This window comes from Pinus tabuliformis, chromosome 7 (genome assembly GCF_031772625.1).
Source record: "Pinus tabuliformis cultivar Carrire ecotype Pingquan chromosome 7, CPIR1, whole genome shotgun sequence".
Lineage (NCBI taxonomy): Eukaryota > Viridiplantae > Streptophyta > Pinopsida > Pinales > Pinaceae > Pinus > Pinus tabuliformis.
This window is the reverse complement of record NC_142293.1, coordinates 17850123-17877096: the sequence shown is the minus strand read 5'-3', so window position 1 is coordinate 17877096 and position 26974 is coordinate 17850123. Positions and strand designations below refer to the sequence as shown.

The 26974-nt window shown below is 39.9% G+C and overlaps 1 protein-coding gene across 1 annotated transcript in view; it reads left to right on the top strand.

Annotated features, from left to right (window-relative positions):
- Positions 1-26974, top strand: part of LOC149244909 (Zincin-like metalloproteases family protein) — a 515093-nt gene that overhangs the window by 50011 nt on the left and 438108 nt on the right. The window contains exons 3-4 of the mRNA XM_089457599.1: positions 24372-24424; positions 24571-24625. Of these exons, the coding sequence (XP_089313725.1) occupies positions 24372-24424; positions 24571-24625 (108 nt within the window). The remainder of the gene's footprint in view (positions 1-24371; positions 24425-24570; positions 24626-26974) is intronic.

Below are 26974 nucleotides of genomic sequence, written 5' to 3'. Positions count from 1 at the left end.
TTACAAACAAAGTCTTTTCCTTCTATTAGATTAAACCCTTCTGGTTGCTCCATGTAGACTTCTTCCTTGAGTTCCCCATTCAGAAATGCTGATTTTACGTCCATTTGATAGATTTTGAATCCTTTTGAGCAAGCAAATGCCAGAACATCCTGATAGCTTCCACACAAGCTACTAGTGCAAATGTTTCTTCAAAGTCAATTCCTTCAATTTGTGAATAGCCTTTACAAATAAGCCTTGCCTAGTTTCTGATGATTTGTCCATCTTCATTCATTTTGTTTTTGAATACCCATTTGGTTCCTATTATGTTTTTGTCCTTTGGACAAGGTACCAGCTCCCATGTCTCATTCTTCTCAATTTGAGACATTTCTTCTTCCATGGATTTTACCCAATGAGGATCCTTGCTTGAGTAAATGTTTATGGTTCTATCATGGATAGAAGAGCAACATCATTCTTCTGTGGTGTACTAGTCATCTTTCTTTGGGTTTGCATCCCTTCATCCATATTGCCAATAATTTGCTCTTCTGGGTGATATTTTTGGAGAAATTTCATCTTTGAAGGGGTTTGAGATGGTTCTTTTTCCTTGGTTTTTTCTTGGTCTTTTTCTTCTTTTTCAGGTTCTTCTTCTTCAATGAGAGGATCAACTTCATGTTCTTCAATTTCTTTTTCTGGAAGGTCTTCATCAATTTTTACATCAATGCTTTCCACTATTTTCCATAGTCGGTTATTGTAGCACTTGTAGGCTTTGCTTCTTATAGAATATCCAAGAAAGATCCCTTCGTCAACCCGTGAATCAAATTTTCTTGGTGAGCCATCATTGATTTTTATGAAGCACTTGCTTCCAAAAATCTTGAAGTATTTTACTGAAGCAGGTCTTCCTTTCCATAATTCATAAGGAGTCTTTTCATTATTTGGTCCTAATTGAGTTCGATTCAAGGTATAGATAGCTGTCTCGACTGCTTCTATCTAGAATTTTGGCTGCAAGTCAGCTGCTATTAACATTGTTCTTGCCATTTCTTGAACTGTTCGGTTTCTTCTTTCAACTACCCCATTTTGCTTAGGTGTTATGGCAGCAGAGAGTTCTCTTTTAATTCCATGTATTTTACAGAATTCATTAAATTCTTTTGATGTGACTTCTCCCCCTCTATCTGTTCTGAGGCACTTAATCTTTGAGCCCTTTTCATTTTCTACAAGAGCTTTAAGATTCTTAAAACACTCAAATGCTTCGGATTTATATTTTATAAAATATATCCACATCATTCTAGTATATTCATCAACAAATAAAGCAAAGTCCTTTTCTCCTTGGAGTGCCGGAGTTCTAGTTGGTCCACATAAATCAACATGGATGATCTCCAAAGGCTTTGATGTAGAAAACTCCTTGGTCTTGTGGCTGGTTCTGGTTTGCTTTCCATGTTGACATGGACCACATATTCCTTGATTTGGTTTGAATAACTTTGGAATGTCTCGTACTGTTTTAATCTTGCTGATATTGATCAAGTTATCGAAGCTTGTATGTCCAAGTCGCTTGTGCCACAACCAACTTTCATCTGTTTGACTTAAGTAGCATTTATCTTCTTGAATCTTGTTCAGAATGTAGATGTTGTCTGGTGTTCTAACCCCTTTTGCCACAAGTTCCCCTGAGGAAGAGTTCCTTATTTCACAGTGTTTGGTGCTAAAGACAACATTATGTCCTTGATCACAGATTTGGCTAACACTCAGGAGGTTGTGTTTGAGCCCATTTACTAGCAAAGCATTTTGAGCTTTTCCTTTTCCATTAATAAGAGTAACAGTTCCTTTTCCAGCAATTTTGGCAGATCCACTTCCAAAGGATACATTTCCTTCCTTTTTGTTCAATGAGACAAACTTCCTTTTGTCCCTTGTCATGTGTCTGGAGCACCCACTATCCACAAACCAATGATTTTCATATTTTTGAGCACATAGAGCTAAGCCACATTTATCCGTGTTGGGATTCTCACTTCTTGCTTTTCCTCTTTTGAGTGGGCAATTTTGTTCATTGTGTCCATTATTATTACATAATGAGCAAATTAGATCAAATTTGGCCAAGGGATCAAAAGAATTGTAGGTCTTGATTTGTCCTTGCCCTTTGGGGCCATATGGTTTGTTTATTTGATCCTTCAGTTTTGGTGTGTCATTCTTACGAGCCATGCAATGTCTAGCTTGATGACCAAAATTTTTACAATGGAAACAATGCCCAAAAAAGATAGTTTTGTACCTGTTGTAATAGCCATGATTTGAATCAACATTCTTCCTTGGAGTTACTCCCGCTTCATTCTTTGGATTTGAGATGGGCCTTTGATGAAATACTGTTTTGTATTTGTTGTAACATCCATGATTCGAATCAACATTCTTCCTTGGAGTTACTCTCTCTTCATTCTTTGGATCTGGGATGAGCCTTTGATGAAATAATCTTTCTTCTTTTGGGTTGCTGGAAAGTACGTCGACATAGCTTTTCGCATTATTCTTAGTACTTGATGATTCTCCTTTAAAACCTATTCCAGATTGTCATGTTGAGGTTTTTGATTATTTAGAATAGTGTCAAGCATTTGAGAGCTTTTCCAACCCTTTTTAACTTGCTCCAATTCCTTCCTCAGAGATACTATTTCGGCTTCACGTTCTTCGCAAGCTTCTTCTTTTTCTTTTAGCTTATTTTTCAAGAGATCTTCCCTTCTTTTTGTTTCCTCGTTTTCTACCTTGAGAGAAATGATTTTATTCCGTAATTTCTCATTTTCTTCAATGGCACTTATTAACAATTCATCTACATTTCCATCTAGCCCTAAGTCATCATCATTTGTGAATGCCATGAATAATACTTCTTGGCTTCCAGCATGGTCATTTTCTTCATCTGATTCTTCATTACCTCCTTTGTGGTGAGGGAACTGGTTAGTTGATTTCTTTTTGATGACTACAAATTCATCTTCATCAGACTCATCTTGCTTAGAGAGGAAATTTTTCTTATTGAACCCTTTCTTTTTGTATACCATCCTTTTAGAATTTTCTTCATCATCACTATCATGCTTATGAGGACATTTTGCAGCATAATGACCTATTTTTCCACATTTGAAACAAATAAGAGGGTATTTACCTTTTAGCTTAGATCCTTTCTTTAGCCTTCGTACAAATTGCGCCAATTCGGATTCAACATCGGAGTCATCACTACTGACATTCCTTTCTTTCCCCTTTTTTGATTTTGAGGCCTTGAATGCTGCATCTTTGGAACTTGGGCAACCTTTTCTCATCTCATAGGCAATGAGGATTCCATGGAGTTCATCCATCTTGAGAGTATCTAGATCCTTCATTTCTTCCATGGCACTTAATTTGGAGTCAAATCTGTCTGGGAGAGATCTTAAGACCTTTTGAACAATGGTGCTTTCTTCAATGTTTTCTTCCAATCCTTTAAGAGAGTTGACCACTTCAGCTACTCGGAGAAAGTATGATGCAATATCTTCTTCATCATCCATTTTCAGACTTTCAAATTGCCTTCTATGAGTTTGAAGCTTTGCCTTCTTGACTTTGGAGTCCCCGTCGTATAAGCCAATTAGCTTATCCCATACTTCTTTGGCAGAGTTACAATTCATGACTTTTGTAAATTCAGAATCAGTGATTCCACTAGTGATGGAGTTTAAGGCTTTTGCATTTGCAACGTAGACTTTCCTTTCGTCTTGATCTGTTGGAAGAGTGGAAGGAGCTATGTACTCATTTAAGACCGAATGCCAAACTTCAGGTCCAAGGGACATTAAGTAGTAGGACATTCTCTTTTTCCAGAAACCAAAATTTGTGCCATCGAACAGAGGAGGTCTTCCTGACACTTCTTGATTTCTCATCATGACTAAGAATCCTTCTTCAAGCTGTTAGGCTGATATGAAGAAGCCCGCTCTGATACCAATTGTTGGAAATACTGGGGGGGTGAATCAATATTTCTTTTCAATCATTATTTTTATCAGTTAAAAACATTCATATTTGGAACACAGAAATAACGGGAATAGATGCTTTTATTAATGTGATCTCTGCAATAAATCAAGTACAATATATATCTATATCTATATCTATATATATATATATATATATATATATTTCAATCAGTTTCCAAGCACCAACTTGGACTCTTTGTGAGGCTCCAACCTCTAGAGCACCAACTCTGTCTTGTCAAGGAACCAACCTTGAATTTAGGAGCACCAACTCCCAGGACAACAATCCTTTCAGTTCTGAGGCACCAACCTCAAGGGCTCCAACCCTCTGCTGTAAACTGTCTGGATCTATTTGGTTGTAATTCTCTGCACCCAACCCTGCTGGACCTATGACTTACTTCTATCCTCCTGTTCCTTCCACTTCTGCCAGAACTTCATCTTCCTTTTTTTCTTACAGTTCGCCAGCAACCCATAAAGGCAATTCTTTGTTTTCTTATACTGATACGCCTAACCTTTGGCTTCCCTTTTGCTCGCTTGAACTTCCGCTTCCTCTGTGCTCGCTCGACCTTTTGGCTTCCCTCCTCCGGTCGCTTTAGCTTCCCCAACGCTCGTCCATCTACGCTCGGTTGATTCTTCGGTTTCTCGGTCCATGGCTTCCTCTGTCTATTTGAGTGTTCCAATACTCACAGGACACGTAAATTTAGAAGAGAGGTCGAATTACAAAGAAATGTTGCATATTAAAAAATATCAGAGAGGTCCTTTTTTTTAATATTTATACAATAGACTCAATCTTTATTTACGGAGGATTTCATTTGAGAGGCTTGTACCAACAGGGAGGTCCCACATGCCACGTCACTATCTCAATTGCAATCGGCGGTCCGGCAGCGACAACCCTTATGATTTGCGTGACTTCCCCGATACCTAGACGCGATATTACATAAAGGTATATTTTATGGAGCTATCGGGTCCGCGTTCATAAATCGTTGGGTCCGCACATCAAAGACATCTCCGCAGCGCTTTCCGATCTCCGATCTCCGATCAACCCTTCACCTCTGCGATTAGCAATTAAATCGCGACCGTCGATCTGGTGCTCGATCCGACGGTTGTCGCTTAGCCTGATCACCAACCAGTCCGCTCGATCTCCACCGTTGATCTCCTTCCATCAGATCAACGACTGATGCCTTTTCTCGATCAATCAACTTGCACGACACTTTGTGACCGTTGATCTGGATCTGCTTGATCTAACAATCCAAAACGATTTCGAGTGAGACACAAGCACGGAGAATACTCGCTCGATAAAGTGGTTTTTCTCTCTCCTCGACTGCTACGTGTCGAATGGTTAATGGAATCGGGTGACTACCCTTCAATATAGCTTACAACTTTTTGTTCGCCCGAAATACCACTTATGGTTTTGAGAAACCACCTCTTCGCTGATTATCTTTTGCGCTCTTCCACCATGCTATGACCGTTGATCTATGAGATCCAACAGATCCTATGCACTCTCCGTCTGTTTCCTCCTTAACTTAATCTCGCTTGCTTTTGATGGACTCTGTGTTAAAACCACGATTTCTGCCACACTCCATTTATCACACGACATTCATATATCGATTCATTCACTTAATATTGGATCGCCATCAATCCATTCAGTGGGAATACAAAGAAGTACCTGGTTAACTGTTAAACGCAGATACACAGAGTAACGAGAGTACACACCAGGCACGAGTCTTGCCCTCTCGGCTCAATTACAACAATAAATTGACCTTTGTCTCAAACCCCCTCTAACACTCAACCTCTCGCTTCTCACTCAAAACCTAATCATCTCATCTCCCTTGACTTTCTGCTCTTCTCTGGTCTGATATGGCTCCTCTCTTAACTCCTTTGATACTATGCAATACTCATGGCTTGGCTTTCTTGCTCCTATTTCTTCACGGATCTGCTCTGCTTCTCCTTGGCTTCACATCATTGTTTACTAATCTAGAATATTGCCATATTGACATCAATGGCAATCTAGGTCAACACTAAAAGGATTAAAGATGAAGCACTGCCTTCATTGAGTAAGTAAAGACTTGTCTCTATATTTTGTTGGCCAGATTATAGATTTGATGGATCAAATCTCAAGCCCTTGTTTTGTATACTATGTATACTTGTTGTATCAGGGTATTATGAAGGGCCATGATCCCTGGTACGGGAGCCCTAATTATTCTGTATTAATGGATCAATAAAGGTCGTGATTTGGGCCATATAAATGTGTACTTAATTGATTTCATTGTTGTTATATTTCCATTGTGCAAAGTTGTTCATGGTTGAGCACTTCTAGTGTGTTTATGTGCTTGGTTAGCCATAGACTAGACCTATGGTGCAAGGAAAATTCAATATGGTATCAGAGCTACTTTGAAGAGCACGTGGATCAGAGTGTGCACATGAAGCAACTCAAGGGGGAGTTGTAAAACTGCTAGACATGGAGCAAGAGGTTCAACAGAGAAGGTGCTTTACTTGGACGAGGTAGCTTCGTGTAGATGGTAGGTCAATGGCGAGGTAATATCTTCATTGGGTTGTGGAGTTGCACATCCGGTAAGGGAGCCATGTGCACATGAAGTTTTTGACCCAAGAGGATGAGATTGCTTGTAGAGTTGAGTTGCAGTGGTCTAGAGTGTTAATTTTCCACTGTTCTATGTTGTTACAATCACTTTAGCCCAATTCTTTTCTTCAATTAGCAATCTTTCAAAACAATTTAATCTTCCAATGATCAATAACAATTGTAGATAGAACAATAAATGCAATATATAGTAGAAGACAATCAAGAGCAATAACAAGAGACACCAGGATTGGTCAAAGACCAGGGAAAAACCCACAATGGGGAAAACCCTTTCAAATTCTTCTTCTTATTAGATTGTCATAAAATGTTTAGCAAAGAGAGAGTACAATGTTCCAATTCACCAATGAAAAGTCAAAGTCAATCCTTTGACTATCCAACAAAAAAAACCAATCAATATCCAAGAGACGAGCCCAATTGACAAATCTGATCAAAGTCAAAGTCTCCAAAAATTGATCCAAGACTACTGTCAATGGTCAAATATATCTTAGGTCATAGTCGCAGGGACCTAGTGATCATCAGTGCGGTTGTAGCCCTTCAGCCACAAGGAGCACCCTATCAACTAAGCGGTTGTAGCAGAGTTTTCCTCGAACCAACCCTGCAGCTTCAGATTAACTTCTTCCTCTCGCATGTGAGCTTAGACCTTACAATTTCTGACCTGTACGAACAAATTTTAGACCTCTACGAACCAATGCAAAGAAGAGAGAGAAGACGATGCTTGATTGATGATTGTCCAAATGAGGTTGACTTTACTTGTATTTATATGCTTCCAAGGGTGCTCAATTTTTCTTTAAAGTCGACCTGTACTTTTGTGCACACGTAGGTTTTCATATTAAGAAATACATTTTTCCGTAACCAAATTAAATTCTTCAAGGGCTAGGAGAGGTCTTTCTTGATGAGGAAGGTTGTCCAAAGGAGGGAATTTGTCCCTGAGCTGTCAAATTAACACTCCCTCTCAGGCTTCAGCTAGGGAGAAATTGCCGACTGTGCTGATTTGGGGTAGCAGTATGTGCTCTAGGCCTCAAATTTTGCAGGGAGGCTTGGGCACATGTATTCCAAAGAACCCAGAAAGTGTTTTGGGAAATTCCACCCAGAAACGATTTTATTAAAATAATTAATTAATTTTTAATGGGACCCTAAGTCTAAACTTAGGAAATTAAAAATATTAATGGGTATTAATATAATTGTGGGTTTAACTTCTAGAAGAAGACAAGGATCAAGCTAAAATGATCTTAGCCATTGATTAGCTTTTAATCTGGGCCATTGAATGTCAACGAGAAGATTATTTAAAGGAGCTTGAGGGTCATTTGGGAAATACACCGAGAGATCAAAAGATCGAATTTCTGAAGTGAGAAGTTCTCAGGAGGAAGTTCCAATCAGTGTTTTAAAAAACGGCCGGCTCGGAACCGACTTGGCCGAGTTGGTCCGAGCCAGGCCTCAAAAATTTGACTCGGCCAAGTATTTGGTTTGGCCGGCTCGGTATTAACTCGGCTGGCTCGGCATTAACCCGGCCGGCTCGGCCAAGTCCGTATTAACCCGGCTGGCTCGGCCAAGTCCGTATTAACCCGGCCGGGTTATGTACAGCGGCCCAGGAACATAAAAAACAATGATTTTTTTGTTTTTTAATTGATTGCTTAGTGTGGGGACTCCAAAGCACTTTAGTTTTTGTTTAGTTGGTCTTTGGGGTCCATTCCCCTCTCCCAAACCCTATTTAACCCACTCAACCCGTCTCATTCTCTCATAGCGATCTCATGCATTTGAGTGAGAATTTCAATGAGAGTTTGTGAGGAGTTGTTGAGTTTGTTTTTGGAGCAGCAGTGAGGAGTCTTGGGCAAGCATTGTAGCTGGAGTGAGGAGCTTCTTGGGCAGCCATTTGGAGCAGCATTGAGGAGTTGGTTTCTTGGAGCAAGCTTGAGGAGGCAGTTTGTGCCTAGAGGTATTTTTTTTCACTTGTACAAATCTGTTTTTGCTTATTAAATTTTATGTGCAAATCTAGAAATCCTAAAGAGTGTTTTTTGTGAATGAATGAACATTGAATCAATTTTTTATTTTTTTTTCATTTTCAGATTGTTTGCTTTCATTTCCAAGTCAAAAAATGGCACCTAGAGTGAAAGATGCTGCTTGGGCATATGTTGAAATGGTTGAAAGTCAAATGCATTGCAAATTTTGCCATAGGAAAATTAAGGAAGGTCCTGGGGGCATTAATAGGCTGAAACAACACTTGGTGGGGATTAGAGGCCAAATTACTCCATGTACCTCACTAGAAATTGGGGAGATTAGGAAGGAATTGTTAGCCAGCTTTGAGAAGTTTAAAGAAGATAAGGCTAGGCAAAAAGAGTTAGAGGTTGAAATTGGGAGGAAGAGGAATATACAAAAAATGATGGCTACCAACCCCCATTTTGATTTTGTGGGTTCTTCCTCTATCCCTTATATTGATGGATCCAACCCCTTCCGATATGTTCCTCCCTCTTTTGAGTCTATTCAAGAAAAGGGAAAGGGTAGAATGAAAAAGGGTGATATGAATATCAAAAGTTATTTCACTCCCTCCTCTCCATCAGATGCACATAGTCCTCAAGCTAGTAGAAGTCAAATGCAACCCACTTTAGATGACCATTGGAAGAAAGAATTGAGGGAGACTGCTTGTGATTACATATCTAGATGGTAGTATGATGCTGATATCCCCTTCAATGTTTCCTGTTCACCATATTATGAGCCTATGTTTGATGCCATACATGTTGCTGGAAAAGGCTTCAAAGGCCCTACTATGCATGAACTAAGGGGGTATCGTTTGCAGAAAGAAATTTTATCCATTAATGACTATTTGAAAGATTTCAAGGACTCATGGGCAAGAACAGGATGTATCATCATGTCAGATGGATGGACTGATAAAAGAAACCGTATCATCATAAACTTTCTTATCTTCTGCCCACAGGGAACCATGTTTTTGAAATCAGTGGATGCATCTGATAAGGTAAAAGATGGGCAATTGTTGTTTCAGCTATTGGATCAGGTTGTTGAGGAGGTGGGGGTGGCTAATGTTGTTCAAGTCATCACAGATAATGCCTTTAACTATGTTCTTGTTGGTAAACTGTTAGAGGAAAAACACAAGACCATCTTTTAGACTCCCTGTGCTGCACATTGCATAGACCTCATGCTTGAGGATATTGGAAAATTAGATTGGGTCAAAAACACTGTAGATCATGCCAAAAGCATAACAAAATTTATCTACAATCATTCATGGATTTTGAGCCTCATGAGGAAACACACTGGGGGCAGGGATATTATTAGGCCTGCCATCACTAGATTTGCTACTCATTTTTTGACATTGCAATCTATGCTTTCACAACATAGAAACTTGCAAAAGATGTTTTCCAGTGAAGAATGGAATCTAAGCCAGTGGTCTCACAAACTGGAAGGCAAAGAATTGAAAAAAAAAGTTAATGAAGAAATAATACGGAGAAAGGCAACAGAGATTGTGAAGCTTGCTGAGCCACTGGTTAAGGTGTTGCGGTTGGTGGATGGGGAAAGATTGGCTATGGGCTTCATTTATGAGGCTATGGATCAAGCAAAGGAGCAAATAAAGAGGGCATACAAGGATAAAGTGGCTAATTATGGGCCCATTTGGGCAATAATTGATGAAAGATGGAACAATCAACTCCATTGCCCTATACATGTCGTTGGGTATTTTTTGAACCCACGGTATCATTATAAAGCTAAGGAGACAGGAGCTTTGAGGGGGGAGGTTAGAGATGGACTGATTGACTGCATTGATCGCATGATCCCATTGGAGTCTGATCAGCTGGAGATACACCAACAGGTCACGACCTTCACCAATGCCTCGGGTACCTTTGGGAAGAACCTAACAAAGATTGCAAGAGAAGCAGATGAGCTAGGTAAACAAAAATTTCAATTTTCAAATTCTTAATAATTTTTTTGTTAAATCATTTATAATTTGAAAGTTGGATATAATTTGTAATTTTGTTGAGCTAACTCATTACACTCCTATGTTTTTTGCAGCACAATGGTGGGAGGCTTTTGGTAGCCATTGTCCTGAATTGCAGAAGTTTGCAATTCGTATTTTGAGTCAAACTTGCAGTGCTACTGGGTGTGAGCGCAATTGGTCTGTCTTTGAGAGGATTCACACAAAGAAGAGAAACTGTTTGGATCAAAAACAATGAAATGATCTAGTCTATGTCCAATACAACCTTCGGCTCAGACGCAACCAATTGCTAAACAATACACCTGATTCAGATCCCATTGTGTTGGAAGACATTGATCCAACATTAGATTGGGTAGTGCAGAGTCATCCAACAAAGTTTGCTTTTGATGAGGATATGGATTTTGAATTACAGACAATAGCATCACTCAAACATAATGTTCAGTTGAATGCAGATCCTGATCCACTTGTACTAGCCTCAGCCTCACAGCCAACAAGTCGTCCAGTTGCAGGCGCTTCCTCTGCTCAACCATGACAGAAGCGCATATCTTGTCTATCTCAGCTTGCATTTGCTGCACAGCCTGCTAGTGCTACCACTTCTACAGTTGCAGTTGGAGATGATGATGAGGAGGAGCCATGGGGCCCCCTGTTTGACTCTGATGATGATCCAGAGATTGATCCACATGATCTTGGCTCCTCTGGCAGTAGCTACTAGCCAGTAGTACTGGTCACAGTTTACTTTTGTTGTAGAGGCCATTTCTAGCCTCCTTGGATATGTGTTTTTGATGCTTGGCTCCTATGACAGTGCACTGGGTGCCATTTTGATATAATGGATATATTCATGAGCCTACTTTGATCATATGTTGTCTTCCATCTATATTCTAATGCTGTGTTTGGAAACATGAATGAAAATCTTTAAAATTATGTTTTTTTATAAAAAAAATAAATATTTAATGTATTTTTTTACAACGACCGAGTCATTGAAATCGAGCCGGCCGAGTCGATATCGAGTCGGAGTCGACCCTCGGCCGAGTCGATGTCAGAGTTGGAGTTTTAAAACATTGGTTCCGATTGAGGAGATTTCTTGCAGTTGAGGGGCAGGGATAGCATCTGGAGAGAGAGAGAGATATTCTCAGTTGGAGAATCATCAACAGAGAGAGGCAGAGAGTGATCCAACAGCCTAGACGTAGAGCTTGATGCAGGGCCACGCAGAGGCAGTGCAGAGGGTGAGAGAGAGAGTCCGAGATTTTGCTGGGCAGAGTCAGTTTCAGAAGCCTGGATGTGAGACCGGGAGGTTGAGAATAGAAACTCCGGGAAGCCAATCGATCAACAGACTGGGTGACGCAGTGCGTAGAGAGGTTGACGCAGAGACTGCATGAGGACTGCGCAGAGGCAGTGTAGGGCTTGCTAGAGGCACTTCATTCAGTATCTGGATTAGCTGGGATTTTCTCAGTGATTGTGTGAGGTAATCTCACAAATCTTTCTGCCAGTATTTCTCTCTGTAACTGAATAACCCGAGAGGTATTCAAAGATGTATTCAGAATTTGCTATTGCTTAATAATAATAAACCCTCAGATCTGCTGCACCGATTTTCCCACATTGGGTTTTTCCGGGGACATTTGTCCAAAAATAACGGTGTCTATTGTGTTGTATTTTCTTTCTTGCTCAGTCTCTTGTTTTCACATAATATTTAATTAAGTATGCAGTAGTATTTACTTTGATATTTACCGTAGAACACAGTAAATAACTTGTATGGATTAACAAGTAGGAGAAGTAACATCAATTTGCTGCAGTAGGAATTCCGGTTGAGGAATTTTCATAGATTGCACCATATATCCCATCTCAAATATCCCATCATTGTCAAGCCAAATGTTGAGATAGCAGACGAAAGACGGAAGCTCAGGACAGGATACGACGGAACACAGTCAATTGCGGTGGAGAATAAAGAGCAACGAAACAGAAATGTGGTGGCGTATGAATGTCCTGTGCAATAGTAGAGTGACTAAAGATTGATTGCTCTGATACCATTGTTAGAGAAGAACTCTACTATGCAAAATACTTGTGTTTAAATATATATTTTTTATTATTGAAAATGAATGAATGGTGTTTACATTACCTTTGTGATGGTTTCCTATATAGGCATTTACTGGCCATGAAGGTGAATGGTCATGTATTTTGACTCTTTAACCCTTCATAACTAATAATTGTTGTGAATTAATTAATTAATTAATTAATCAGTTATTTTAGTATTATTATTATTTTAATATTTTTATTATCTATTTAATTAATATTTGATGGATTATTTTATTCATAACACTTACCCCATGTAGTTTCTTCTCCCTTAATGGAACAACATATCTCTTACCGACTCGACAAAAACTAAATTAGTCCACCAGAGAGGAAATCTACATATTATAAATTCAGGTCACTTGGCCATCCCCCTTGGTTAGCCTTGGCCCAAAGATGTCCTTCTACCTAGAGGAATTTTTGGAGCTATAGGATAGCCTCATCATTTGCCCCCCATTATACTTGCAAACACTAGATGCAATCATTCAGGATTTCCACTGTAGCAACTTTGAGTTGGGTCCCATCAACTTCGGGTGGAGACGAATCACCATATGTTGGGCATCACGATTGCCGTTAGACCAAAGTCCGCAGGTGTTAGTCAACGATCACATTGCGAGAGATAAGGATCCACGAGAGGCGGTTAGTCCATGTCGCGAAACACACAGGGAGTGTTGGTTTATCCAATGTCCAACAATCTCCCCCCTAATGCGAGCCGGGTGTGTATCAAACTCACGACCTACGCTCTGATACCACTTGTTGGGAATCACGATTATCGTTAGACCAAAACCTGCGTGTGTTAGTCAACAATCGCATCGCGAGAGATAAGGATCCACAAGGGGTGGTTAGTGCATGTCGTGAAACACACGGGGAGCGTTGGTGTATCCAATGTCCAACACCATATACCACGATATGACAGGGTCTGCTAGTTGTTCCAACTATAGGAGTTAGAGACCGTGATGTGTGAAAATTTAAAGTCTGAAATCTTTTTGCAACAACTGGGATTAATTCTTCTAATTGTTAATTAATTAAATATTTATTAGCTACAACAAATATCGCATAAACCACACTGCATCATTCACAAATAAAACTGCAAAAAAATAATAACGCTGGAAACTGAGAAATATTCTAGCACACACTAAAAAATTTGACACAACTATTTTTGGACAAATGTCCCCGGAAAAACCTAATTTGGTAAAACCTATGCAACAGCTGAGGGTTTTTATTATTATGCAACAGTGAAATTATCTGACTACAGTCTGGATGTTGAAAATTGGCAATCCTACAGAGAAAATACTAGCAAAAATTATTTGAGGGAAATTACCCTCACTCGGAGCAATCCTGAGACTTGACTGCCTCTGAAAAGCTAGTCGTCCAACTGGGTCTGCTCAGGTTCTGCGTCACTCTGGAGCTCCATGCCACACATGTTGCTTGAATCGACTAGCAATCTAGCTGTCCTGTCTGCTGTTGACTAGGAAAATGCTTCTTCGGCACTTTGGAACCCCTTCCTGGCCTCTGGAACTGAAAACGTCTTCTTCCTTCAGCAAATCGAACTGCCCTTTGAAGCTTCTGTGCTGCCTCTGCGCAACCTCTTGGAGAAATTTCGGCGTCTCTGCAAAGTACTCACTAGATTTGGAAAATCTTCCTCCAACTTCATTGCCCCTCACCCTCTCTGTCTCAGCTTCCCTTCTGAAGCTTGAACTCTTTCGACAACTATTATCTTTCTGGAAAATCGAACTCTCCAAGGAAATTGATCTCAAGTGTGTGTTCTCCATCTACCCATCGACTTCTTATAATCTTCTGTTAGGACTCCAACGACCAAGGTTCTGGGTGAGTTTCTAGATGATTCGCACCTTATCTCACTTAATTTTGATTAATTAACCCCTTTTCCTAAGTTTAGACTTGGGAAATATTTAAAAATAAGCTAATAATCTAATTGAGACACTTCTAGGTGGAATTTCCATAAACGATTCTGGGTTATGGAGAACTCCTGTGTTTTAGCCTCTCCACAAAGTTTTGAGACTAGAACACCTTCGATGCTACAAAAACTAACACTCCCTCTTAGTGAGGAAGGTGTTCTAGTGTCGCATTACTGCTACAACACCCTGTCTTTGTATCACCCTCTGTCACGCTGCTAATGTCTGGCCACTATGACTGCCTGCCACTGCCCACCAAGTATTGCACAACTCTGATGCTGCATCTGTGCTGTCGCTGACGCTGCTTCCAATCCTGCATCTGCACTGCAACTCCTTCTCATCTATTATTGTTGCTACTACAACAACTGCAACTGAGAAGCATCCTAAATAATGAATCAAATGTGTCTGCTGCATCTGTCTCTTGAGTCCTGACTGCTACTATCTTCTGCACTATCCACTGAAGAATCTGCACTGCTGCTAACTCTGCATTGAGCCACCTTCTTTGTTGTCAACATTGCATTTGCGCTCCTCAACACCTGTGACTGCAACTAGTCTATAACTGTCACTTTGGAAATTGATTGCATTAATGACACTGATCCATCCTGCTATTGAATACAGTGGGCCCTCGTAGCAAGGTAATGATCCATGAGGAGGACACCTCAATGGGCCCTGCCCAGTCCTCTGCAACTTTGGGACTATAACTCCATATCGCCCCACCTTACTCCTAGAGTTATAGCTGCAAACATGGCAAAATATTCCTCCAACCTGGAGGACAACTTATCTATCTCTGCAAACATTGTTGCTTGGTCCTACTTCTCCTGCATGTCCTTCTTCCTGAGAGGACACTGGGTACTGTACTGACCGAATTCACCACATTTGAAGCACTTGGCCTTAGATAGGTCCTTCTTCTTCTTCCCCTGTCCTTGACTAGGAACCTTTGATGCTAGGGCCACATTCTTCTCTTCCTTCTCACCCTTCACGACCTTGCTGCTGCTTTTGCTGATGTGCTCTTCACTAGAGCTTGCCTCAATTCCTCTTATTGTAGGTCGAACCACATTCTGTCCCATGTAGGCAATGTATCTCTGCCCAAGATACTTTGGACAAACACTTGCCACTCTTCTAAGACATTGTTCAGTGTCAACCGTACAAGCTCTGTCTGTTGAGGTGCCTCTCTAACTGCGGAAAGATGATCATTGACCTCCTGAATCATGATGAGAAAGGGATCTATGCCTTCACCCTTCTGCATCCTGATGCTTCTCAGCTTCTCCTGGAGAAACATCTTCCGCTGCTCGGAAGAAATTTGATATAACTGGGAGAGAGCATCCCAGATTTCCTTAGCATTGTTCTTGCTAGTTATATCTGAGACTATATGATCTCGGGCTCCATCCAAGATCATCCGCTTCGCCTTTTCCATTTCCTTTCTGTACTCCTTTAGCTGATCTGCATCCTGGGGTACTGCTACCACATTGTCCACATTGGTTTTCAGGCCAAATTTATCTAGAAGGAAGGACATCCTAGCCTTGCAGATGACATAGTTGGAGGCTCCCTCCAACCTATCCTGATTTCTAAGCCCTTCTGTTGCCATCTCTAAAGCTGGTTGAAAATCCCCTTCTTTCCCTCTGCTCGTCTGCTGGATTTGCTACACGCACTCCCTTCTGGAGTGAGAAACTCTGCTCATGGCTACTGCCAATCTGCAATTGAAAAATTGGATTTCTAAAACTCGAAATCCCCTAAGGTAAATTCCCCTCAGTGTGCGCTATTTCTCTTCCACTTGACGCTGATTTTTCTTCTGCAAATTGCTGCAAAACTCTTTGTGCCCAAACAAGGAATCTGCTCAGCGAAAATATGAGCTGTTGCTGCTCCCCCTGCACTAAAAATCGAACTTCCCTAAGCAATTCGATTTGCTTGGCTTAGGATCTGCGCAACCCCCAGGAATTCGTCCTGATGCTCCCTCTAAACACCGAATTTTTGCCTCCGCTTCTGAGCTTCCCCGTCTGATCAATCATGCTCTAATACCATGGGAAATTTTAAGTCTGAAATCTTATTATAGCAATTGGGATTAATTCTTCTAATTGTTAATTAATTAACAATTTATTTGATGCAACAAATATCGAATGAACCACATTGCAACCTTCACAAATAAAACTGCGGAAAAATAATAGCGTTGGAAACTAAGAAATATTCTAGCACACACATAAAAATTTGACACAATTATTTTTGGATAAATGTCTCCGGAAAAACCCAACTTGGGAAAACTGGTGCAACAGTTGAGGGTTTTTATTATTATGCAACAATGAAATTATCTAAGTACAATCTGGATGCCGAAAACTAGCAATCTTGCAGAGAAAATACTAGCAAAAATTATCTGAGGGAAATTACCCTCACTCCGAGCAATCCGACACTTCACTGCCTCTGAAAATCTAGTCGTCCAACTGGGTCTGCGCAGGCACTGCGTCACTTTGGAGCTGCTTGCCACATATGCTGCCTGAATCGACTGCCAATCTAGTCGTCTTGCTTGCTGCTAACTGGGAAAACTCTTCTCCGACACTCTCGAACCCCTTCCTGGCCTCTGGAACTGAAAGCGCCTTCTTCCTTCAGCTAATTGAACTGCCCTCTGAAGCTTCTGCGCTGCCTCTGCGCAGCCTCCTGGAGAAATTTCGACCTCTCTGCAAAGTACTCATCGGATCTGGAAAATCTTCCTCCGGCTTCACTATCCCTACCCCTCTCTGTGCTTGCTTCCCTTTTGAAGCTAGAACTCTTTCGACAACTGCTGGCTCTCTAGAAAATCGATAACCTTTTGCTTTTACTAACCTTGAAAGCATAAATGTTGAGACCTTTTTATCTGCTTGATCTTCTTCTTGTACTTGTTCCCCTTTCCATACTTTCTTGTACCTGCAATCTCGAGCTATTTGCCCATAGTTATGACACTTGAAGCATTCAATGTCATCCATAGGAGATTCCATTTGATATCTACAATTGTGAGCTATATAGCCATAGTTATGGCATTTGAAAGATTCAATGTCTGGCCCATCTAGCACGTATTCTCTTTTGACAAAACCATTGTGGAACCTGTCTCGTGATTCTGTAAATTTTCTTATAGGATTTTGCATATGATAATTGTACCTGTCAAAAACTTTACAATTCCTAGCCATATGTCCATGGTTAGTGCATAAAAAACAATAACCATTAAATGAATGTGCATACCTGGATGATTCATTTGGAGGCAGTGGTCCTTGATAATTGTACCTGTCAACAACTTTACAATCCCTAGCCATATGTCCAAAGTTAGCACATAAAAAACAATAACCATTAAATGAACAAACGTACCTGGATGAGTTATTCTTCTTCGGAGGTGGTGTAGTCTTTTGTCCTTTGTCATTAACTTCTTTGGCATCATTCTTCGGAGTTACAACGTTCTTCTTTTGTTCATTACTTTGATAAGTCTTCTTGTCAATCTCACTTTGCAAAGATGTGGAGCTTGTACCTTCATCAACTGGAGCCTTACTTGCTCTTTTTGTCAATTCTTTATCTGTCCTGTCCATAACCTATAAGTAATATTTTTTCATTTCCTTGAGCTTGTTAATCTCATTAAGCGCTACATCAAGTTCTCCTTGCTTTTGAGCAATGTCTTCCTGAAATCTATCTTTCAACAATCTTCTTCTTTCTTCTACTTTTTCAATTTGTAGTTTTAGAATAGTGGCCTGCTCTATTTCTCTGTTGAGGACCTATATTTGCTCCTTTTGTGTCTCATTTTCTTTCTTGAGCCTGTCTACTTCTGCAATAGCTGTATCAAATTCCTTTAATTGACTTGCCCAATCTTTTTTCTTTCTACTCTGCTTCTTGCACTTGGAGTTTCAATAGAGCAACTTCTTCCTTGAGCACCCTATTCTCCTCGCTTGCCTTATTAAGATCACAAAAAGCATTCGTCAATAATTCTTTCATGTCCATTCCATATTTTTGTTCTTCATTATTGTTGGATTCTTCAAGCTGTGGAGCTACTTGATGGTTATTATCAACTTTATCTCGCTCTTGGATTGCATCTTCCTTTGAGTAGAGATCATGGAGCCTTTTCAAAAGTCCTTGGCTGTTAAACATTGACTAACTTTAGCTTTTATAGTGTCTGGCATGTTAGAAAATCAGAAAGGTAGAAAGCTTTTCTTATACTTGATAATTACTTGTGATGTTCTTGATTTCTTATTAGGTTTCTTTATATTTTCTTTCTTTTAGTTCATTAAGCAATTACCAAAGCAATAACACATAAAACACGAACACCAGATATAGGCTCACAGCCAGGGCAAAACCCCTCTTTAGGGGAAAACACATTCAATAATTCTCCCTTCAATAGTTTTCTGGAGATATTCCAAGACTTTAGACCTTGACACAATCTTTCCTCTACGCCAAGTCAACCTTCCTCTTCTCTTGTAGATGATCCTACTTGATCTAGCAGCAATAACAACACTTTCTTCGACCCAACAACTTTGACCTTGCTTTGGAGACGTCAATTTTGGTCCAATACAACTTCCTGAGTCAGCAACACCCAACACCAACAACTTCGACCTATACTTTGATCTGGCAGTAGTAATATGCGGGCAACTGGCTATGACATCAACAAGAGAACTTCGATCTTCCAAACCAGGGCATGAGAGAGAGAGAGATAGATGCACCAAAATTTCGATCTTCCTCCTTTTCTTCTCCTAGACCAAACTCACACTTCCTTTTCTTCCTTCCTCTATTTCACACTTTTTCCAACTTCAAGAGATATTAAACTTGCTTGTTGAGAGAGTGTTTCAAATGGAATTTGAACTACTTTATTTATAGTCCTTTGGTGAGGTCGAATAGCCCTCTTTGAGGTCGACTTGGTCATCTTAAGGCCGACTTGGTGTGGAGGTAACATAATTCATATTTGACTCAGTACTTAACCTTTTTACATGATTCAAAAGCCCAAGAACTACTTCATTTATAGTCCTTTGGTGAGGTCGAATAGCCCTCTTTGAGGTCGACTTGGTCATCTTAAGGTCGACTTGGTGTGGAGGTAACATAATTCATATTTGACTCAGTACTTAACCTTTTTACATGATTCAAAAACCCAAGAAGGGTCTTTTTAAAAGTACAATGACTCTATTAACTCAGAATAAATCCTAGAACTCCTCAATGGGGACTTTGACCTAAAACATGATGACTTGAGCATGAAATCCATGCTTTAATAAGTCATAATAATAATAATAAAAATTCTTTTCTTTATTCTTTTGACAAGTACATTACAAGATGACTCAAATACATTTAATGAAGACCGAACCTAGTAACATTTTCCAACACTCCCTCTTAACTGGGGTGGTATTCATCATATACAAGTACAAGGAAGATCTCAACTATATGAACCATGAAGAACTTTAGGGACCTCAATGCCATGGACTAGATTCCTGACTAGGGCAATCTATCCATGTGGGACTAAGATGGACTCAAGCTTTCAGCCTCTCTAGGTACCATTAGGCTTACTTACTAACCATCAACCCAGGGATCTAGGTGTGTATCCAAAAACAAAGCTCTATAACCAACACCTCCTTTTCCAACTTTAGGACCTAGACATCAACACAAAGTGCTGGCCAGATGTCTTCCCAGGCAATGCTTCACTCACAAAGTGATCCGGATTTAAACAGGAACGCAACAAATTACAGAGATAACCATAAATACAGAGATGCAGCAGAAATAATACTTCATTTCATTAATGTAAAATACTGAAATATGCTTACCAACAGAAATAGAAATAAACTAGCTTGGGCGATGGTAGTTTATCTCTGAGGAGAGATGTGGCGGTTACATGCCTCTGAACTGTCTTACAATGAGGTTCGAAGGCCTATTTATTGCTGAGAAACCATGGAAAACCCTCAACATCCAAAAACCTAACACTAGGAGATGAAGCGCCAAACTATGGGCCCTGTTTGGGTAAATTGGTACATCAACTTCCCGAGGTCATAACTTTGGCATACGATCTCCGTTTGACGCGCACAATACCTCATTAGAAAGATCTATCTGAGGACTACAACTTTTGGATGAGCAACATCAGTCCTTGGACCCATGTTGCTCCCAGTTTTCCCAAAAAACGTCGTTTAGGGCCTCCAATTTTCCCAACCAGAAGGACACCCCAGTGCCCTCTGAGTCAGGCCACAACCTGATGAGTGCCCCAACACCTTGTTTACTAACTGCTGTCGGAAGGATGCTTCATCGCCCTGTAATTTATCAGCCCCAATTGAAAGGACACCACAATGCCCTGTGCAGGCTACGACCTGCCCTAGAACCACCCTGCCACCCTGAAGTGTTCTCAGGCCACAACTTGAAGGTGACTCCAATCACCTACCTTGCACCACCCTGCCACCCTAATCAACAAGCAGCCCATGTTTCACAATTTTCAGATTGGATCCCCCTGCGTTCTGAATCAATATAAGAATGTTGTATAGAAGATTATGTTGTTCTGCTCAAATATGAATATCTTGCCAAAACCTACTGCACAAAGCTAACCACTGCCAAATCACTGACAACTGCACATCACTGAGTGTCACTGCTCATGTAGGCCACTGCACATCTCAACTGAACCATTGCACTGCACAATCACTGGTCACTGCTTAAACTGATCACTATAGAAACTGTACCAAATCAATCAATCTGTCACAAACCCACTGTAACATTGTTACATAAATGCTGTCACATCACATCAATAGGCAAGCTACGACATGCTTGTCAAGACAAGAATCTTGGTCATCACAAGTACATTCCCAGAAGACATAAGTCACTGTTTCACTGTTGTCAAGGTCAAGATATCATATCAATGGCTAAGTGTCAACTTGCTGTCCTAAATGTCAGGTCAAAGTAAATACATCATGTCAATGTCAATCTATATCACTCTATGTCATTTTATATCACTGTCAAGTCAAATTTCAACTCACTGTCAAGAGACTAAAGGACTGCTATAGTTAAGATAGTAATGTTAATGCTCTTTGTTCATGTGCATAGGATCAATGTAACGCTGTAGGTGTCACTGTAACATGTTAAGCCAAGATGTTCTGTCATAGTCAATGCCATTGTCTACTATTGCAGTCTCAGGAAACTCTTGCTACATACATAAGGTTAGAGTATCATTGGTTCTAGATATCATTCCCAAATCATATTGTTATGCATTGCTGTCAAATAAAATAATCTCATCAATGTACCATACATGTATGTTACTACTATGCCAAAGTCAAGACAATAGGCCAGGTCTTGTCATTGTTTGCACTGTTATACTAGGACAGTTAGCAAGTGTTTATTCATCAAAGGTCACTGTTTTATTAGGACAGTCAAGATTAAATGTCAATATACTAAAGTCATATCATGGTGTCACTGTACTTTGGTTTAGAATTGTAATGAGAGGTTTGTCAACAAGGAGCTTAATCAATAATTGGCTTAGTGCATTTGATTTCTGAAGTTACTCACTGATGCATGATGAGATTACAACCACTGTCTTATAGTGAAATTCAATGTCATATATGGACAAGGGTAGCTCTTTACTTCTAGTTATTCTTTATACTACATTCAATGACACATACAATCACTAATCCTTGGAATCAATCAAAAAGCTTGTTAAGATGCAAGATCCTTAGGATGCTGCTAAGTTGGACCTGTGTCAAATTGTAAATGCTACAGCCTTCTAGCAATCAAAACATTCAGATTTGCGTCCTTATTTAATTTCAGATGCACACAAAACCTTCAACTGATGAAACCCTATAGCACTTTCCACAGTATGATGAATTTTTAAGGTCTATGCAAGATGACAAGCCAATCATGCTACAACCTCTGCCTTACTTGCAGGAGACTCCCGCCCATAGGAGAATTGGTGCAATAATGACTTCGGCTACAGAACATTAATGCAACATACCTCCCTGAAATGGATACCATAACAGAGGGCTGAAAGTCTGAAGTAGTGGCTGGAAATGGATGCCCTAACAAGAGCCCAACTAATCCCTTAACTCCAATCAAAATATAAAAGGAACCAAACCCTAACACACTGTGATACTTCACTGAACTGTTCAAAAGTTTGTGCCCTAGATGAGGGCCCAAGGTCTGTTCAAGATTAATGAATGCCCAGAAACTTAAAAGGATAGGAACATGACTTACTCAAACCTCCTTTTGTAGTAGCCACTCCAAAGAAACTGTCCTCCAAGATAAAGCTACAGAAGTCCAAATTTGTTTGCCTTAGAAATTCCTCAGAAAATTTCGCTGCCTCAGAAAAAAAGTTGAATAATTTCAGAGAGAGATGATAAGTTATGTTTGTTATGTTTTGGAAGACCTATGATCTCTTTTTATAGCTTTTGATTAGGCCTTTTGAGGGCTTCTAAATTAGACGTTGGAGGGGATTTATCCCTTAAGGCTTAAAGTATTGTTAATTCATTTAATAAGTATTATAAGATTGCTTGTTTATACCCTAAGGAAAGGACTAGTGTGTTGGTTAGGCTTTTAGTGAGATTTAAGAATTATAGATGCCTAGAGGCTTGTTAACCATCATGATATCTCCACTAAACTATGCAATGAATCCTTGATTTTAAATTTTAAGTGCCCTCAACCAATGGAACCTTTCCATGTCACCACCCCTTGGGGTTTTAGCCCAAAAAGTGGGGTTACCGACTTCAAAAGTGAATATTTCTCAAATCAGGAGGTCTCTTGAGACATACCACATATCAACAGAAAGATCTTTTCGAGGAGAATCTAATGTCATAGATCTTCAACCCAAAATCAATGATTTGATCCTTCAAAAATCCTCGACAAAGTTGGGGTACATCCTAAGTCTAGGGAACCCAAACCTTAGGACTTGGGTTTTCAACCATCCAACAATGTAGCTGCCAACTTGATGTAATCCGACAATTATTAAGAAAGGTTCATTAACCATTTGACATCAATGGATGGTGTTTTTAGTCAAAGTCAAATCCAATCAACTCCATGGGTTGACATCAATGGCAACACTATCCAACAAGTAGTGAGACCTCGGGTCTCCATTCAGCCCCCCCCTTTGGGCAGCCAACAGATACCCCCTCGAGACTGTTGTAGAGGTGTTGAACAACACAATAGTTTACTTACGCCTAGAGCGTCAGAGGGTTCAGTACTAGACAATTCCCGAACAAGCCCCCCTCCCCCCTGACAAGTTCCTTATCGGCATGAACGGAGCAACCAGATACTTATGTAGAGCTTCTTTCCTTTGGCCTTAGATGTTAGGAGTATCCCTCGCTCCTACATCCCCCCTGGGATCATGCAACTAGACTCCTCGTTAGATCCAGGGGACTCCGATAGTGAGCCAGTGCCACTGTCACCCCCCTTGTTGCTGGCTATCAGACTCTGGCATTATTGACGTCATAGACCTCCCTGGACTTATTCACTTAGAATTCTACATGATCCACTTATATACATGTTTATGAGGCTATCCTATTTTTGAATTGTTTTGTACTTCATTTCATTTTATCATAGATTTAGCTTTGGCATTTTTAGGAGTTGTGTTTGCACTCCCACATTGTACTCGTACTGGTTGTATCTTTCAGTCCCATTGACCTATTTATGGTCATTCATTGGACATTAATAAAATTATCTTATCTTATTATATTTGCATTTTTACATCTCGTGTTTAGCACTTTTGGTTCAGCCCTAGCACACTTCTTTAGTCTTGTTCTTTTCTTTTTTTGTTCCTGCATGATTTTGGGTTGTGTTTTAGTTCCATTCCATTCCATTCTCTCCTGTTTGTGATCTCAACATTTTGAACTTAATGTGAGTGATTAGCATCTGTTATAGCTAATATATTAGTATATCCATACCTTAATTAGCATAGTTTATTCTTATGGCCTGCATACACATTGCATTTGGTTGTATGGTTTCTTTTAAGGTTTTTTAATGGCTTACAATGGAAACTTGTTTTATAACAGGTATGCACTGTTGTGGACTCTGCAGAACTCTGCAGAAACACCCACCCTGAAAGGTAAGTTAACTATTATCGTCCAATGATTGTCAAGTTGATATGCCATTGATTTACCTCTTTTGCTCTCATGGTTTTGACTTTTAGGCATGAAAAAATGGGTATTTCCGTAGACAATTCATTATATTTGTGTGTGTTTCCTTGGACAGGGAGTACGTGGAAGAGGCAAATGAGGCTTCTATGAAGATATATGAATACTTGCACGTAAGGATGAGGAGTCATTTGTGTTGTTTCCCACTCTTTACTTATAAACTAGGTTAAAAAAGGGTAGGGGTTATTTTTGATTTGTTTATACGTTTGGATTGACTGAAACCTTTCTGATATGTTAGGTTTCATTTTTGAATCAGTAAGCTTTCTTGTTGTCTATATATTGTAAATTTTAATTGGTCATTTATAAGGGATGGTAGTGAATTTTCTCACAAAGTTGCCACATTAGTAAATTTGTACGTTCCTCTGTGTTTCTTTCCTTCAGGCAATTCAGTAATTTGAAAATCTCTTGTCAATTACCTGTTTATCCAAGCAAATGTATTGAAATATTTCTCTACCTTTACCTGACCATGTCTTGGGGTTTTTTGATAAATATATAGGTGGCCTAAAAATTCCTTTACATAATGCTGAAGACATGAAGGGCTCTTGAACTTTTTATTAATATAATGATGCTTTCTCAGTTACTTAACTTATTTGGCACTACTCAAAAGAAAATCAGCTTACGGGCAGAGTAATTTATGAGTCAAATGATGAGTAGGGATTTAGGCCAGGGTATTCTAAAATCGACCAGTTAATCATCCCAGGGATGATTGCCTAAGAAAGCAAAGAAAATAAACATCTACTGTTTCACTTGGTAGACTTCAAAATTTGTTGACATAGCTGCATGACGTCAACTCTGGGAAAATTTAGGAATTATGGGTGTTACCTCTGTGTGTTGTGCGTTAAAGTGATGAAAGCTCCAAACCACACCGCTCAATCTGAGTGGATCTTGGGTAGATCACCCACTGTCACCTCGACGACCTACCTTGCCACTTTAGGATGGATCTTCTCTAGCTTCGAGGGGGGATCCCCGATAGATCACTAGGGCTTAGCCAATATTGAGCAAGGTGATATCACAAGTAACCCTGGTGACTGGAATGGTTTAAAAAAGGAAATTAGGGTGATGGAAGGATACGAATACCAGTGCCAATGGTCAAGGGCGATGTAGAAAATCCACGAAATTCTGATCTGCTGATATGAGCAATCTGAAATAAAATTTCTTCTCACATAAACACTGAATTTCTCTACTAGATGCAGCGGAATAGGAACAAAAATAAAAGCACAGTCACACAATTCAAAAACCAGAATTTGTCTAGGGAACCCAACTGGGAAAACCCTCTGCTTGATGAGAATTTTATTGATAGCAAAAACTGAGCAATTGATCTCTTACAAAATACAACTGTTTCAATCTAAAAGACACACTAGTCTTTCCTGCTTGATCTAAGCTTGAAACCTTTGAAAGACTGCTGATCTCTGCTGGCCTCTACCAAACTGTGCACAAACTTCTCTTACACATTCTTCCTCTCACAAGCTCCATGCACAAACTTGTGCTTCCTATTGTTTGGTCTCACCAACTCGTGCTTACCAAAACAATGATTAACTTGTGCCTTCGTTCCTCCTTTTAAAGGCAATTGAAATGGTTAAATTTAGTGAATTTTCTAATTAAGGAATTTTGTGATTGATTGAGTTAGTCCTATTTCAAGTCAACCACTTGAAACTCAATCACTTGTGTTTTTCCTCAATCAACTCACACTAGAAAATCAAGAACTCGACTTTCAATTTCAACACATCAGTTAACTGCATCCTAACTTGTCCTAATTTTCAGGGGCAGGTTCCTAAATTATAGGAACTCTTCCAAATTTATAGGAAATCTCCTACTTTATAGGAACTTGAGTCATGCACAAGAAGGAACTTGTTCTGGCTCCTATGATTAAGGCACAAATCAAGGAACCCTTTTCTCGCTAATATTTTCAACACTCCCTCTTAGTGAGGAAGGTGTTCTTGGAAGAACCTCGTCCACTTGGATCTGTCTTCAACTCTACCAAGTATCTGTTGTTGCAACTGCTCCCTCTAAATTAGAAGGCTTCCCTGCTTTCGTTTGCGGAACCTACTTTGAAGACCTGTTCTTTCCCACCATGTTCTGTGAGTCCATAGTCTGCCACTGTCAATGATCACAACTCATTTTTGTGTCACTGTACTTTGGACCAAACAATTTGCCCTCTAGTTGCTCCTTTTTCCATCAAGGATGGAACACATAGGGACTTCTTGTGAAGGGACATGAGGAGTGCTGGGTGGTATTGCTGCGGGTTGTGAGGTTCGCAGTGAGGGCAGCATTGGGTTTTCGTCTTAGTTGGAGGAGCCTGGCCCACAGTGAGGGCAATATTGAGTTTCATTTTCAGCTGAAGGAACAAGTCAGACCCACAGTTACGTTGTCAACTGAAGGGATAGGTTGGACCCGCATTTTCCTCATTTACATATTATTTTCTGTGTGTTTTGGTCCTCATTTCAAAACTTCAATCTAGAGCT